This window comes from Eptatretus burgeri, chromosome 9 (genome assembly GCF_056783735.1).
Source record: "Eptatretus burgeri isolate ZD-2024b chromosome 9, Ebu_testis_v1, whole genome shotgun sequence".
Classification (NCBI taxonomy): Eukaryota; Metazoa; Chordata; class Myxini; order Myxiniformes; family Myxinidae; genus Eptatretus; species Eptatretus burgeri.
Window position 1 is genome coordinate 70,586,738 of NC_140969.1, and position 17,481 is coordinate 70,604,218.

Consider the following 17,481-nt stretch of genomic DNA (forward strand, 5'->3'; position numbering starts at 1 on the left):
CAGTGAGGTGTTTTTAATAACGTGGCAGTTACGTGGTGGTGAGGTGTTTTTAATAACATGGCAGTTATGTGGTGGTGAGGTGTTTTTAATAACGTGGCAGTGAGGTGTTTATAATAACGTCGTGGTGAGGTTTTTTAATAATGTGGCAGTGAGGTGTTTTTTGCAATACCATGGCAGTGAGGGGTTTTCATATCATGGTGGTGAGGTGTTTTTAATAATGTGGTGGTGTGCTATTTTTAATAGCGTGGTGGTGTGGTGTTTTTAATAGCGTGGTGGTGTGGTTTTTTTAATAGCGTGGTGGTGTGGTTTTTTAATAGCGTGGTGATGTGGTGTTTTTATTGATGTGGTGGTGTGGTGTTTTTAATAGCGTGGTGATGTGGTTTTTTTAATAGCGTGGTGGTGTGGTTTTTTAATAGCGTGGTGATGTGGTGTTTTTATTGATGTGGTGATGTGTTGTTTTAATTGATGTGCTGGTGTGGTGTTTTTAATAGCGTGGTGGTGTGGTGTTTTTAATAGCATGGTGGTGTATTGTTTTTATTGATGTGGTGGTGTGGTGCTTTTAATAGCGTGGTGGTGTGCTGTTTTTAATAGCGTGGTGGTGTGGTGTTTTTAATAGCGTGGTGATGTGTTGTTTTTATTGATGTGGTGGTGTGGTGTTTTTAATAGCGTGGTGGTGTGGTGTTTGTAATAGCGCGGTGGTGTGGTGTTTTTAATAGCGTGGTGGTGTGGTTTTTTAATAGCGTGGTGGTGTGGTGTTTTTATTGATGTGGTGGTGTGGTGTTTTTAATAGCGTGGTGATGTGGTGTTTTTATTGATGTGGTGATGTGTTGTTTTAATTGATGTGGTGGTGTGGTGTTTTTAATAGCGTGGTGGTGTGGTGTTTTTAATAGCGTGGTGGTGTATTGTTTTTATTGATGTGGTGGTGTGTTGTTTTTAATAGCGTGGTGGTGTGGTGTTTTTAATAGGGTGGTGGTGTGGTGTTTGTAATAGCGTGGTGATGTGTTGTTTTTATTGATGTGGTGGTGTGGTGTTTTTAATAGCGTGGTGGTGTGGTGTTTTTAATAGCGCGGTGGTGTGGTGTTTTTAATAGGGTGGTGGTGTGGTGTTTTTAATAGCATGGTGATGTGGTTTTTCTAATAGCGTGGTGGTGTGGTTTTTTAATAGAGTGGTGATGTGGTGTTTTTATTGATGTGGTGGTGTGGTGTTTTTAATAGCGTGGTGGTGTGGTGTTTTTAATAGCATGGTGGTGTGGTGTTTTTAATAGCGTGGTGGTGTGGTATTTTTAATAGCATGGTGGTGTGGTTTTTTAATAGCGTGGTGGTGTGGTTTTTTAATAGCGTGGTGGTGTGTTTTTTTAATAGCGTGGTGGTGTGGTTTTTTAATAGCGTGGTGGTGTGGTTTTTTAATAGCGTGGTGATGTGGTGTTTTTATTGATGTGGTGGTGTGGTGTTTTTAATAGCGTAGTGGTGTGGTGTTTTTAATAACGTGGTGGTGTGGTGTTTTTAATAATGTGGTGATGTGTTGTTTTAATTGATGTGGTGGAATGGTGTTTTTAATAACGTGGTTGTGTGGTGTTTTTAATAACATGGTGGTGTGGTGTTTTTAATAGCATGGTGATGTGGTATATTAATAGCGTGGTGGTGTGGTTTTTTAAATAACGTGATGTGTTGTTTTTATTAATGTGGTGTTGTGGTGTTTCTATTGATGTGGTGGTGTGGTGTTTTTAATAGCATGGTGGCGTGGTTTCTAATAGCGTGGTGATGTGGTGTTTTTATTGATGTGGTGGTGTGGTGTTTTTAATAGCGTGGTGGTGTGGTGTTTCTAATAACGTGGTGATGTGTTGTTTTAATTAATGTGGTGGTGTGGTGTTTTTAATAGCATGGTGATGTGTTGTTTTTATTGATGTGGTGGTGTGGTGTTTTTAATAGCATGGTGGTGTGGTGTTTTTAATAGCGTGGTGGTGTGGTGTTTTTAATAGTGTGGTGATGTGGTTTATTAATAGTGTGGTGGTGTGGTTTTTTAAATAACGTGGTGATGTGGTGTTTTTATTAATGTGGTGGTGTGGTGTTTTTAATAGCGTGGTGGTGTGGTTTTTAAAAATAATGTGGTGGTGTGGTGTTTTTAATAACGTGGTGATGTGTTGTTTTAATTGATGTGGTGTTTTTAATAGCGTGGTGGTGTGGTTTTTAATAGCGTGGTGATGTGTTTGTGTTGAAGTGGCGGTGTGGTGCTACTAAAGCGTGGTGGGGCGATGTTTCTAATAATGGGGTGATGTGTGGTTTGAGTTGATGTGGTGGTGTGGTGGTTTTAATAGCGTGGTGATGTGTTGTTTTTATTGATGTGGTGGTGTGGTGTTTTTGATAGCATGGTGGTGTGGTTTTTTTAATAGCGTGGTGGTGTGGTGTTTTTAATAGCGTGGTAGTGTGGTTTTTAAAAATAACGTGGTGGTGTGGTTTTTTAAATAACGTGGTGATGTGGTGTTTTTATTAATGTGGTGGTGTGGTGTTTTTAATAGCGTGGTAGTGTGGTATTTAAAAATAACGTGGTGGTGTGGTTTTTTTCTTGATGTGCTATTGTTTGTCCCATTGTAGCGACAATTGGTGAGGAGAGCGCAGCGAGCTGGTCCACACTCGTTTCCAACATTAAGGATTGATTTTGATGGGGGAGTTCTTGACAACAACCCAATCATAAGTTTTGTGCAAATCAGTCTAATAATGCAAATAAACATCCCGATGGGATTTAACAAAAAAGAGAAAGTGGAAACGATTTAAATGATAAGACATGGAAAAGTTATGATAGGAAAAAAGGACAAACTTTCGTCATGATACTTTCTTTAAATATTAAAATAATCAACCATTCATATGCACACACACTTTTATGTGTTGCCTTGAGGCTGCTGGTTGCATTATTGGTTAGGGAGGCTGCTGGTTGCATTATTGGTTAGGGATGCAGCTGTGCCACTGATGTAGTGCCCCTCTTTCCAGTATAGTGGTATTCATTTTGCTGACCTCAGAAGGATAACAGGCTGAGTCAACACAACCTGGTGTTAATTCAGCAGCTGACAAGGCTCAAACTGAGGAACCTAGTATTCCAAGCCAGCCACCCTCATACTCAGGACCCAAGGATCACAAGACAGCCACCATAACCACGAAGCCAAATCCACGTTTAAACCATTCAGATGAAACCATCGTTAAAATTCTACCAGCTGATGTCATAAAAGTATTAGTCAGAAAGTAAAGGATAAATTATTGAGCAATTTGGAAGCAATGATTAAAAACTTGGAAATTCACTAATTGGCACAAGTCTGGCAGACCTGTACAAACTGTGGGTCGGTCTGACTTATGAGTGAAAGCTTTCTCTCGCACTTACCTTGTAAACTGCTTGCTTCTCTCGTGCACCTCCATTTCCGTGCTTTTGAACTCGTTCAGCTCTCGGCGTATGGCTGCCTGCCATCGGAATGGAAAGTCAAAAGAAAAGCAGGTGCACACAGGTGAAAATCCAATGGCGGTGACTCGTTCTGTCTGACTTAACATTTCAACAGAAACTCATGAGTTCATTCATTCCTTCCAATAACGTCAATGTCAATGCTGTGATTATATGGCTGCCGACTCAACCAAGATGAGACGAGCAAGTTTCACTAAATACATTTAAACATAAACTGGAGAATCTGAATTAGTCAAAGGATGTCATTTAAAACGATGTCATGCTACAAAGGATGTCATTTAAAACGATGTCATGGTACAAAGGATGTCATTTCACCATCGCACTAGCTCAATGACTTCATCCTTTGTAAAGATATCAGAGTACAGCTACCCTGCATATTTTGAGACGAGACTAATATCCTACTCCTTTGCATACGAGGTAATTATGAGGTATGACAAGGTAATTTATGTGCAAGTAATTGACATTTGGCACACAGTGCTGGCACTCAATCCAGACCGCAGTACTATTGTTGTGGAGCCGGGCGTCGGCTGCGAGCATGACTGCGAGGTGGAGCAGTAGGGTCAACTCTACCGAACACCTGGAATCTAGATCGTACCTTCAGGAAAACTCCGAGGGTACGGGTCCCTTACCGGACCGTGAATCGTCAATAAATCAATCATGTGGTACAGGGTTATTTGCCAATCTTCAAAATACTGAGAGACCCACTTGGCGAGCTACCGAGTATTCACACCCTCGACGGAGCTCGAACGGGACGAGCAGTTTCCGTGCTCGAACCATGCACAACCCGAGCGGATGGTTACCGAGATCCGTCGGTCCAAACGTACATCTACAGCAGCAACGGTCTTTTAATTCTCCAACACGCACCTTGCTAAACCAATCAAGGAAAGGACTAGGACAAGCTGAAACATTCAACAAATGGGGTATTTATTAACAGTAGGTGGGGAAGGAGGGAAGCACGCAAGGGCAGAGTTATCACGATTAATAGAGAATGCAAATTTACACACAAGCACTTCAAAAATTCCCACTTAAAGACGGGCCCACACACAGACACACACCCAAAAGAAACGGACCCAAAGCGGTCTTTATTATCCCTCCAGCTCGGAGGAAAGTCGAGCTGAGGGACGAGAAAATAGCAGGCTACCTGGCCGCGAGCGCGCGGCTCGACATCTGCACCTTCCCGGAGCACCAGTCGGCCAAGCAGGAACCAGGGCAGCCAACACAGACCACGCCAGCCACAAGACGAGCTGAGAACCAGAGCACGCCAGCAACGAGATGCCTTTCGCCCAGTCTCGAGAGATGCGTTTTGAATGGGCGCGAATTCTTCCTATCCGAGCTCCAGCAGATCCACCCGACCAGTGTCAGCGATGACACGAGACCCGAAGACCAGAAGACAACCACCCTTCTTTCACAACGCGCCGTCCCGTCTATTTCTTCTCCTCCCCCGCCGGGGCAGGGGCAACCGTCGCACCCCTCCGCGCACCTCATTTTCCGGGGAACTCCGTCACCTCTCCATGATTGGTCGGGGGGCGTGTCAGGGCGTCCAGATTCCCCGCCCCCCCTCAGAGGCTTTGCTTCTCTTGGAGCCCGCTCTGTGCCCTTTGACTGACTTACTGCCACCTCTCCCACACCCCCCGGATTGGCGAGAGAGACGTCAGGTCTTTGTGAACCCCGCCCACGTACGTGCTGACACACACGTAGGCAATGGCGTCGGTGGGAGGAAGCGAAGTGAAGGAAGCGAAGTGAAGGTGAGGGTGATGCTGGCGTTGTTGTAGTCGTCGTTGATATAACAAGCTCAAATGAGCTAAGATCCTCGTCCTCTTAATGATGACGTCATAAAAACGAATATGACGTCATTGTGATGTATCCGGTTTGCAATAAATTATCTGTGCTAATGCCCGGCTTGATTCCCGCAAACAGAATTCAAAAAGCTTGCCTAGTTTCGGAGGTAATTTTTTAGGCGATTTCCATTAGCGGGGATATTTTGACGTCATAACTTTTTTTTTCTCGGAGGAATTTTCAAAATCGGAGATGGTTACTGTCTGCGCAGGGTATTTTTACATATATATGCAAAGTTTCAGGAAGTTTCGATGAAAACTGTAGGCTGTGAAACAAAAAAGTCCACAAGAAGAAGATGAAGAACAACAACGTGAGTAAGACTTCGAGATCCTCCATGAGGATCTAAAAACTGTAAAAGAAAACCCTGACTATCAAAATAACTCACAGCATATGTATGTAATTCCCATTAGACACAGGTATGGGGCCCTAACTAGAAACACACACTTATCGAAATAACTGTTCCATAGGGACTCTGACTTGTGTGCAGTAAGCTTCCAAATTCGTAACACAATTACCCAGAAAACCACAATCAGGCTGCTTGACTAAGGTCATGGCACACGATAGCCTGCGATTTAAGAAAGATATAATGGAAACTTCAGAATGCACAACCTAAATTCACACAGGACCATCGGCTTTACATCCCCATCTGAAGGGTGGTGCACTCCGTCATGCAGCTTCCTCTGCTGGTCCTGCATCAGATGACAGTTCTTTTTATTCAACCCAACCCACATTGGAATTCAAACACAGAATAAACATCTCAATGGCAAGCTTGCTTCCAATTCAATTACCCTGATATCCTCTAAGAAGATCTTTGCTAATATATGTTCCCCTTATGTTCCACGTCACTCCATATGATGGTCAGGTATACCTGCAAAGGAAAAAAAAACTGGAGAGAGCATCATACTTTTGACATTGTCCAGACGTCAGAATGTCTCCGTGACTACCATCCACATTGACAAAACTATACTCGGTCTTCCCCGTGGAATGGTACAAAGGATGTCATTCACACCATGCTGTGATGTTGTGCACAACGACCAATTAAGTAAATTCTCCATTTTTTTGCAGCTTCTGACTTGCTCATGTTATTTTTAAGTCAACTGTCATTGTTTTGATGAGCGATACTGTCGGACCCTGCTATTTACGGATATGCTACTTGCGGACCCCACATATTCACAAATGATAAAATACGACCTGCTTCTACATTTGCAGGTTTTCACGTATTTGTGGGGCGTATTCGCAGGTTGTTTGTCAGGTTTTTGTGTTTTTTGCTAGCATATTCATGATTTTTCATGGGATTTTTGATTTCCCTGAATGAATCACAAACCACCAGGAACGTATCCCCCTTTTTCTCATTGAAACAATTCCCTGACATTCGCTGATTCGACATTCATGGCATTTTATAGGAATGTATCCCCTGCGAATAGCGAGGTCTGAGTATATGAATTTTGTAATGCTGGGCAAGTTTCAGAACGTTCAGTCATTCCTGGGTCGTCCTTTCTTCGTTCCTGCTGGCTCGTTCTGCCTTGGTATCTCTGCTCTGCCTTCTCCACCCAAATCCCTCCCTTCATGCCCGACAGTCGTGTCTTGTTCTCTGGACAGATGCTGGCCGCACGAAGGGTCACAAAGCAATAAACGGCGCGCCAGCTGTCAGGGATGTATCGCCCGGCGGAGCATCCCCCCAAAACGAATTGGTGGCGAGATCAGGAAATCATGCAAGGGATTCAGAGACTGTTAGTCTCATCTCCTCTCCTCCCTTTTCTCTTCATTCACTCCTCTTCATCGGTGTGTGTGTGTGTGTGTGTGTGTGTGTGTGTGTGTGTGTGTGTGTGTGTGTGTGTGTGTGTGTGTGTGTGTGTGTGTGTGTGTGTGTGTGTGTCTCCTGGCGCCTGCCCTTGTAAGTTTAGATTGCAGAAGATTATTATTTCGGGTTAAGTCTACTCTGTGTCTGCTTTCGTAAGTTGCATGTACATTGTCACACCTCATGCTTCTTTCTATCCCTGCATGACACATACCAATAAAACTATTCACTGTACCACATATCTTTCCTTGCCTGCTTGTAAATAAATTATTATTAGAAATGTTCCCAGCTCGTTATTGTCTGTTCTTTCATTGATCCAGCATGGTCCGAATCCTAGCTTAGTCAGGACTTTATTCCCAACGATCCGTTCCTTTTAGCCGGTACATCCTTGGCAGTGTCGCTCGGCTGCATCCGATCCGGGAAAGTGATCCGGTTCAGACAAGTCATAACGATGGCATGTTCCTCGGTAATTAAATGACGTGATTAATTAGGTAACCCGGTTAACCCATAGATTGGAGGACCCGAGGTCATGCGGTTGAGTTATTGGCATTGATGGTTGGTTAAGCGACCCGCCGTGTCACGGAATTATCCATGTGCAACGGCCTACAATTCTGGGGAGTCTGGTGGGAGCCGAGATAGCTGCCCCCCCATGGTGGTCTTCTCGCCTGATCCCCGGCCTGCAACAGTTTGTACATATATATATATATATATATATATATATATATATATATATATATATATATATGTATATATATATATATATATATATATATGTATATATTGTTGCGGTTGAGGAAATTCGCAAACCACCATTCAGGTCCCGTAGGTGAGATATCTCTGTAAGTACATGTGTAGTTAGCCCCAAACCCGTTGTTTAGAGGGAATTAATGCGATTCATTCGGGCTGCGACGCTTTGAGATAGCTGTTTTTCTGTTCTATCTTTATTTTGACCAACCACGTCTCAACCGCCATCACACAACAACCACCAACCACAACGCCGCTTCACAACAACAACAACAACGCCAACAGCCACGATCTTTACCTTCACAACTCGCTCCCGCAAACATCGCATCACCGCCATTCCAAATGGCACCATGGCCATAAACCACCACCATAAACTCTCCACCACCTTCACCTCTCCTCCTTCTACCGCCATTCCCGCACCACCTGTGAACACCGAGCGTCGGGCTGTCCTGGGCTCGTACAAGGTGCGCGCCGAACCGCGAGTGCAAAATGCGGCCTGTCCTAGGAGAATTCGGATCAGGAATGCTACACGCCCACTTCTGATCCATCCAATCAGCAAGCGCGGGGCGGTTTGGCCCCGCCTCCAGGCGCGTCGGTGTAGAATCGAGATATGCAAATTCGAGGATCAGGGGAGACTCACGCCCCTTTTTCTCCGTCCAATGGGCGAGCGTGGCTCCACCCCCGAGCTCGTTCTGATCCAGAAATTTGCATATGGGTTCTCCTGCCGACCTATAAAGCGCCGAGCGCGGGGCGAATTTCGGCAGTCAGTTTTGGTGGAGTCGGTTTTAGTCGAGTCGGTTTGGGTCGAATCAGTTTTGGTCGAGTCGGTTTGGGTCGAGTCGGTCTCGGCAGAGTCGGTTTGGGCAGAGTCGGCCTCAGAAGGGCGGAGAGTGTTTTGGGCAAAGTCAGGTTGGAGCGCGGAGTGGAGTCGGGAGGCGAGGGCGTACAGGTGGTTTGCTGCAGTCAGCTGAGGAGAATTGGGGAAGAGACCGAGGAGCTCGGGTCCGAGGCAAGGAAGACGGCGGTCGGCGACGAGGTCGCGGTGGAATCGCTCGTCACGGGACCCAAGCAAGCCAGCTATCCTCTTTCCCCAGAGCATCAACAATTCCCCCCCCCTTTTTCCCCCGCACTGAGATAGTGCGAAAAGGGGGCCCCATTCCCACCCCACTCCAAGCAGTGCCAACGAAACCCGCGAAGGAGCACGAAGTCGGGGCACCGCCGCGCTGCCACGTTTGCGGCTCATCACAAAGACACGGGTAGGATCCACCCGGTCTCGCAGACCTGACCGCTCTTTCAGGTCCCGCGCAAATATTGGCCCACAGGCCCCGTCTGCCCCCTTGTCTTTGAGGGTGGCCCTTTTCTTTTGTTTCTGTGTAAACGTGTGTGCGGCGCCAGTCTGGTGAAGTAAAATTGTGTAAGTGTTGCCGTGTGTACGCGTAGTCGGTTGTAGATCTGCATTGTTGTGTTTCTTTTGTTGCAATTGCTTTATGTGCATAATTGTTGTAATTGTATATGTGTGCTTTCCGTGTGCCGCGGAATAAATGTGCATCATGTTGAACTGTTTTACCGTTTCGCTTCGTCTTTTCTTTAATTGAATCTCCATCTTGCTTCACGTAAAGGGTTGGTAGTGGGCTTAATACGCCCGATAATTAATCGGAACCGTCGAGGCCGACGATAACACCGCTCGGTTATCCCGATAGTATGGAACGGATCGCTTTAGTGGCCCGTGTCCGGAGTCGACCTGCGGCGAGGTGCGATCGCCCGGTCTACCCTCCGCGTGGGTACTTAGGTAGGTCGAGTTTGGCGAACAACCCTATCCCACGCAGGGGGCTGATTGGCTCGATCGTGGTGAGGCCGAAAGGCCCACCCGTGACGAGCTCCCGGCGTTGGTCCGAGAGGGTCACGACAGAATTGTCCGTCCAGTGAGCGACGTGCCGCGATTCAAGTTACGTGGCCGTTCGCACGCATACATACATATATATATATATATATATATATATATATATATATATATATATATATATATATATATATATGTATGTATGTATGTATGTATGTATGTATGTATGTATGTATGTATGTATGTATGTATGTATATATATATATATATATATATATATATATATATATATATATATATATATATATATATATATATACATATATATTGTTGCGGTTCTCGGAACTGCATGCCTCCCAGGCAATGGCATCCAACATACAGTGGTCCCCAGATAGTTAACCCATTAATATATGTGTATATAGTCCCTTCCCTTTTGTTTTGTGGGACAACGGGACGTGCGTTGTGGGGATTTCATAGCTAAGTCTGTTTACACCACAAACTTCATTTATACTCTTCTTTTATGCTTATTTCTGTGGTAAATCCGAATTTTCGTCCCCACAGAGGCCAACACGTGCAGCACGTACCGCGGCCGGGGGAGGGGAACAGCAAAGCAGTGACAACACCACGAGCATCGACAGCTGAGCTGCAAGGAAACAGCGATACCCACCCACAAACTTCTGCCGCAAGCAGCTCGAGATGACCGTCTGACGTTTCCAATGATATGGGATGAGATTGTTGGTTGCATTGAAAAGGCATACGAACGAATATCTCTTAAAGACGCTGCACTGATGTTGGTTTTCACAGCACAGAAGCAAATGACCCAATATCTGGCGAACGCGCGTGCTGGCCACGTGCTTAATGGCGGATCTGCGTGCACTGTACGGAACGTGCTCGAAGGTGGACCCGTGCTTAGCTCGTGACACCTTATTATCGTACAGACCAGGGCATCGATGGCACACATCTTGTTCTGGTCTGTGCACGGGTTTACCCAAACACTTTACCGTCGGTCCTCGCTGGTGGACGCGGGTGTTCCACACGGACGGCGGACGGCTCCTCGTCTCTCCGGCCGGCAAAGCCACAATCAGGCAGGGGCATGTTGTGCAGCTCGGGCCACGTGGCGCATCACAGAGCAGGCACATTGACAGGCGCTAGCTGGGGATGCCCGGGTGGGCATGCCGGGCTGACGCCACCCTCGGCCGGTCGCCGGGGCACGGTCCTGGAGATCGGTGCAAGGCAATTCATGTCGCGGAGTTTGGTGCGGGGCGATTCATATCATGGGGCTCGGAGCGTGACGATTCCACAGCTTGGGGTCATCTTGCCGGAAGTGGAGTGGAATGGAACCAAACCTGTTCTTTATATGCATCAACAACATGTCTTTGGTACTGAATCAGCCATTGTATCACTTTGCAAACGACTTTGTGCAAGATAGTTCTGCACCTCTCCATTAGGCTGGCTGTGGCAGCATCCTTGTTTGCCTATCTGGCGAAAAGAAGCAACATGCCATCTATAGTATCTCATGTATTTCAATGTATGGAAGACCCTATTCTCACTTTGCTCCACTGTAAAATTTCCAGACAAATCCCCTAATCTATTTTATGGTAAGTCTTTAGAAGAGGTGCAGTTTCTGGAATTCCTGGGCTTCACTATCAGCTGTAATCTTTCTTGGGTAAATCATATCTCCAAGCTTGCTTTCGCTTCAGAATTATCTGCAAGCCAAGTCCTTCCTCCACCATTCTCAGCTTATAATGGTAAAAGCCTTCATCCAAAGTGTCAAGGAATGTAGCTCCCGACTGTGGACTGGTATTGATGCTTCCCATGTTGTCCCTTTGAGAACCTGAAATTGAAGGCCCTCCGTATCATTTGAAAACTGCATCAGGAAGCTGTGTTTCAGGGTCTGCTTATTCAGAGGAGGTACATTGGTGTTATTGCAGGGTGTTTTAGTTTACTGGTTCCATTCTGGTCTTGTTCCATGTGCCCTCTTACCTCTGAACCAACTTCTTCCCCTCCCGGTCTCATGTGTTCTGACAAAAACCCCTTCCTTGTTACCTTCCTCGAGATAAAACTCAATGCTCACCTCCAACCTTTTTTCACATCGTTTAACACCTTTGCACCATCATTTCTGTCTGTTGATCCATTCCATGTCATTTTGCTCTTCCATGAGCGTTGATACCTGTGTTTAAAAAGTCTTATTGTGTCAAATGCACAAAGATCAAAGCTGAAAATGAATTAATTGTTTTTTCAGTAATTATGAGGGTATCGGCAGTTTCTTTTTGATTTGGTTTATTTATAGAGCTCAAACAATTTGGCTTTTAAAGTTATGAATGTCTGAACTCTGGATTTTAAAATATCCCCTTGGGAGACTGACTGTTATTTCCACAACAGGTGGGGTGAAAATGGGGGATTAGAGGGAAGGGGCCATGGTCCCCCTGTTGAAGCGGTTAGGGTTAGACTACCCAACTAAACTCCCCAACTACCCAACTGATATGTACCAAATATGGTATGATGCATCAGGACAGCAAGGTATCATGGGGTTGTGCTCTCCATCCAGATTCAACCACCATCTTCTGCTTCTTCTCCTCCTCTTCCCTTTATAGTCAAGGCGAGGGGTGAAAAAATTGTTCAGATTGTGATAAAAGCAGGAAACTTTGCACAAATGTTCAACACAACATTCTAAACGTTTTCAGGGGTGGAGCCAATGTGAACTGCATATAGCATAGCAACGGTCGCTAGGCAACATATTTTCCTTAGCAACCAGCACATCGGATGACTGTGGACCAATTTTATTAAATGATTATGATGTATTTTAATATCTACAACTTCAATTTTCATATAAACATCAATTTGGAGCAATTGTCAACACAAGGCTTAATTTCAGTTGCTAGGCAACATATTTTTCTTAGCAACTAGTATATAGGATGTCTGCATACTAATTTTTCAAAACAATCAATGTATTTTAATATCTAAAATTTTACTCCTTATGCTAACATTACTCTGGAGCAATTGTTCACTGCAGAAGGCTTCAAGAGTTGTTTAAACTTCTGAACAATGAACTGATAGAAAGTGCATCAGCGATGACGATTGGCTGAGATATATAAACTAGGTTTACTGTCGTGTCCAAATATCAACTTCCGAGCTCAAAAGGTGCCCGAAGAAGCATCAACATCACAAATAGAGGATAAATATATACATATACAGTTGGTATTGTTTATCCATTACCTAGCAACAAAACAAATGCTAATTTGTTTTGTGGTGACACTAATTATTGTGTTGTTTTGTTTTCTGATGACACTAATTGTCTTTAAAACATGTCTACTGATAGTTCTGATGTTCTGTAACATAGCACCAACCTTTCCGAATGTAGTAAATAGACTTAAAAAGCCCATTGCTAGGGTAAATTTGTCACCTAGCAACCGTTGCTAAGGAACATGCTGTATTCAATGGCTCCACCCTTGAAAATAATCAGGATGGGTTGAAGAATAATTGTGCCAAGTCTCATGCTTTTATCACTTACTGAGCAATTGAAAGATGAGGAAGTTGTTGTGGTTGGAGGAGACTTGAATGGACATGTGGGAAGGAGTCCAGACGGTTTTGAGGGAGTCCATGGGGGTTATGGATATGGTGTGAGAAATGGAGAAGGTGAAAGGATCTTGGAGTGTGCTGATGGAGCTGATTTGTTGCTCTGTAATACTCAATTCCAGAAAGCGAATAATAAGCTTATTACATACACGTCAGTTGGGTTGACAACAACCATTGACTACCTGATGGTGCGTCAGCGAGATAGGGGAAACCTCCGGGACACAAAGGTGATCCCAGGGGAGGAGACTGTTTCGCAGCACCACCTGGTTGTCTGCAATATAAGGGTGAAAGGTGCGCGGAGAATTCGGCGGGTGAAGTACCAACCGAGGATGAAGGTGTGGAGGTTGAAAGAGGCGACAGTGAAGGAAGCATTAAGAGAGAGGCTGAGTATGGTTGAAGATGATGTGGTTGAGCTTGAAAGTGGTTGGATGTCAATGAAAGATAGTCTATTGGGAGCCGTTGGTGAGGTATGTGGATGGACAAAAGGACCACCGAGGCACTCGGAAACATGGTGGTGGGATGATAAAGTTGGAAAGACGATTGAAGAGAAGAGGAAGAAGTTCAAGGAATGGCAAAAGGCAAAGGATACGGTGGAAGAAGAGGCTGCACATGAAAGTTATAAGGAAGCCAAGAAGGCTGCAAAGAAAGAGGTTGCAAAGGCGCAGGAGGCCCATAGGAAAATGTTTGGAGAACGCTTGGATTCGGAGGAGGGTAAGAGAGCGGTATTCAGGATCGCAAAGCAGATAACGAGAGAGAGATTTGATGTGACAGGGGTGAGTTGCTTGAAGGATGAAGTGGGACAAATTGTTGTGGACTCAGATGGAATTAAAGGAAGATGGAAGAGATATATGGAAAGGCTGTTGAATGTAGAAAATGAATGGGATAGAAACATCGAGAGTAACCCGGTTTTAGGACCAGCAGAGAAGATAACTGAGAAGGAAGTTGAGGAAGCTATAAGAGCAATGAAGAGTAGAAAAGCAGGAGGGCCGACGGGAGTTGTGGGAGATATGTTGAAGGCAGCGGGAAGTTGGGGTGTGAAGAGAATGACAGAGATCTGTAATCTGGTGGTGAAAGAAGGCTGCATTCCAGTGGATTGGGAACTGAGTACCCTCGTCCCTCTGTACAAGGGGAAAGGTGACCCCTCTGGACTGTGGCTCCTATAGAGCAATAAAGTTATTGGAGCATGGAATGAAGGTATTGGAAAGGGTGTTGGAGAAGAGGATAAGGAAGAAGGTAAAGATTGACGAAATGCAGTTTGGATTTATGCCAGGAAGAGGAACGACAGATGCAATTTTTATTGTAAGGAAGTTGCAGGAGAAGTACATGGAGAAGAGGAAGAAGATGTTTTTTGGGTTTCTTGATCTGGAGAAAGCATTTGATAGGGTCCCACGCGAAGTTATGACATGGGCATTGAGGAAGTTATGAGTGGAGGAATGGTTGATCAGAGTAGTGATGGCCATGTACGAGAGAGCACGCACAGCTGTAAGGACGAAGGATGGGAACAGTGGTGAGTTTGAGGTGAGGGTAGGAGTGCACCAGGGGTCGGTACTAAGTCCACTTCTATTTGTAGTTGTGATGGAGGTGCTGGCTCGGAGGGTAAAGGAGGGTTTTACTGTGGGAGCTGCTGTATGCAGATGATCTGGTGTTGATTGCAGAGAGTACGGATGGACTAAAGGAGAAGATGATCAAGTGGAAGGAATGTATGGAGGCAAAAGGTTTGAAGGTGAATATCGGAAAGACGAAGGTGATGGCAAGTGGTAAAGCATGTGGTGAGGTGGAAAGGACTGGGAAGTGGCCGTGTGCTGTGTGCAGGAAGGGTGTCGGAGTGAACTCCATTCAGTGTACAATGTGTGCTGAATGGGTTCATCGAAAATGTAGTGGGGTGAGAGGGTCATTAACCAGTGTGGCAGCTACATTCAAGTGTAAGGTGTGCATCGAGGGAGCAGCAGATGAAGGAATTGTTGAGTTGGATCTTGGAGATGGTGTGAAGCTGGAAGGGGTGAAAACATTTTGCTATCTCGGAGACATGCTGAATGGAGAAGGTGGATCAGACTCTTCGACGGTTGCTCGAGTGAGACGTGCATGGAAGAAGTTTCGGGAACTGAGTGGCGTGCTGACGAAGAGGGGAGTGTCGTTGAAGCTGAAGGGAAAGGTGTATGCTACATGTGTGAGGAGTACGATGATTTATGGGAGTGAGACATGGGTACTGAACATGGAGCAGCAACAAAGGCTGGAAAGGGTGGAAATGCGAATGGTTCGGTGGATGTGTGGAGTATCGTTGAGAGAGAGGAAGACAAATGATGACCTGCGGAAGATGATGGGAATAGAGTCTGTGATGGAGGTTGTGAAGAGAAACAGGTTGAGATGGTTGGGTCATGTGTTGAGGAAGGATGAAAGTGACTGGGTGAGAGGAGTGTTGGAAACGAGTGTAGTCGGAAGTAGAGGACGGGGAAGACCGAGAAAAACTTGGCTAAATGTGGTGGAAGAGGAAATGTGGGCAAGGGGATTAAGAAGGGGAGATGCAGAAAACAGGGTAAAGTGGAGAAGATTGTCATGGGGCCCGCAAGGCTAACCCCTGCTTTAGCGGGGAAAATGGCCTTTGAGTGTGTGTGTGTGTGTGTGTGTGTGTGTGTGTGTGTGTGTGTGTGTGTGTGTGTGTGTGTGTGTGTGTGTGTGTGTGTGTGTGTGTGTGTGTGTGTGTGTGTGTGTGTGTGTGTGTGTGTGAGAGCAATTCTAGCTGTATTTTGCACCCATCGCCGAGACTATTATAAAGGGTGAGCTCTGATGGCACCAAGCTTCTGCCCTGCCTTGACCACGATACTCCTCCACCTCCCTCTGTCCTCAGCCAACACTCTCCAAGCACCCCCACCTTATGGATATCCCTCCTCACACAACCCTCCCATCTCAACCACAGTCTACCTGTTTTCATACTACCTTGCTCCCTCAACCTATCTGCTCTCTTTTCCATTCTCTCTTCCCCCATCCGCACCAATGTCCAGCCCATCTCAGATGGCATTTCACCAATCTCCCCGTCAAACTCATCTGCACACCAATCTCCTCCCACAGTTCACCCATCCTCCTTCTATCCACCCTCTTCACTCCCACAATCATCCTGATCCACTTGTTCTCACAAACCTGCAGCGTCTGTAGTTGTCTCTGTCAGTGCCACTGTCTCCAGACCATAAAGGTAGGCCAGCATTGCACACAACATCAGAACCTTCCCATTCAATTTTCTTGATATCTTTCTGTCTAAGATTCCTCACTCCACCCTTCTTCACGCATTTGTACCAACGTGAATCCTCCTCCACGCCTATGCCTCGGAGTTCCTCCCAGATACTCAAACCAATTTCTCTGTCTGATCTCCTTCCCCTCTAACCTGACATTAATTTCTTTTCTCTGCTGCCTGACCCACATCATTTCAGTCTTTCCCATACTCATCTTCAGCCCATGCGTCCCAAATTCCTCCTTCCGCTCAGTACTTCCTGCATTTCCTGCCAACTCTCTACCACAACAGCCGGATCATCTGCATGCAGCATCATCCCCATACTATCCCTCAGGCTCACCTTCCTGCTTCCCAGTTCCATCACCATGATCAACACGAGTGGGCTGACAGTGCTTCCCTGCCTCAAACTGATGTTCATGCTGAACTCCTCAAACATCCCACAACCAACCAAAACTCTTCCCTTTGTTCCCTTGTACATCCATTCCACCAACCAAACTTCTGCTTCCAGCGCTCCTGTCCATCTCAGTGTCGCCATCACCATCCCTCAGGACAGTGTTGGAGGCCTTCTCAGCGTCCACAAATCCCAATTCCATCTCACCTTGTACCTCCAACCTCTTCTTCACCAGATACCTCAGCACGAACATCCCATCCGCCGTCCCCCTTCACTTTCTAAACCCCTGCTGATCTTCTCCAATCTCCATCTCCACACTCCTTCTTACCATTCTGTCCAGAATCCTGTCCAGCACCTTCATAACATGACTTCAAAGCATAATTCCCCTTTACTTTCCTGGATCTTGAGCATTGCCCTTCCCCTTCCCCTTCCATGTCAGCACAAGTAACCCTATCCTCCAGAATTGAACCCTTTCTCACACATATATTCAACAGCCTCTTCATCCAACTGACTCCAACTTCTCCCACTGTAATTGTAATCTCTGTACACACCTCATCAATACCTGGCGCTCTTCCCTTCTTCATTACCATCCACACTTCCTTCTCTGTGATCTCCACCAAAGCCACGTT

At 45.7% G+C, this 17,481-nt stretch overlaps 1 protein-coding gene across 3 annotated transcripts in view; it reads right to left on the reverse strand.

Moving 5' to 3' along the window:
- LOC147020315 (phosphatase and actin regulator 1-like) overlaps positions 1–17,481 on the reverse strand; it is a 124,254-nt gene that overhangs the window by 13,993 nt on the left and 92,780 nt on the right. For all 3 annotated transcript variants that reach the window (XM_085895611.1, XM_085895610.1, XM_085895609.1), the window contains one exon: positions 3,370–3,446. In XM_085895611.1, coding sequence (XP_085751737.1) covers positions 3,370–3,446 — 77 coding nt within the window. The remainder of the gene's footprint in view (positions 1–3,369; positions 3,447–17,481) is intronic.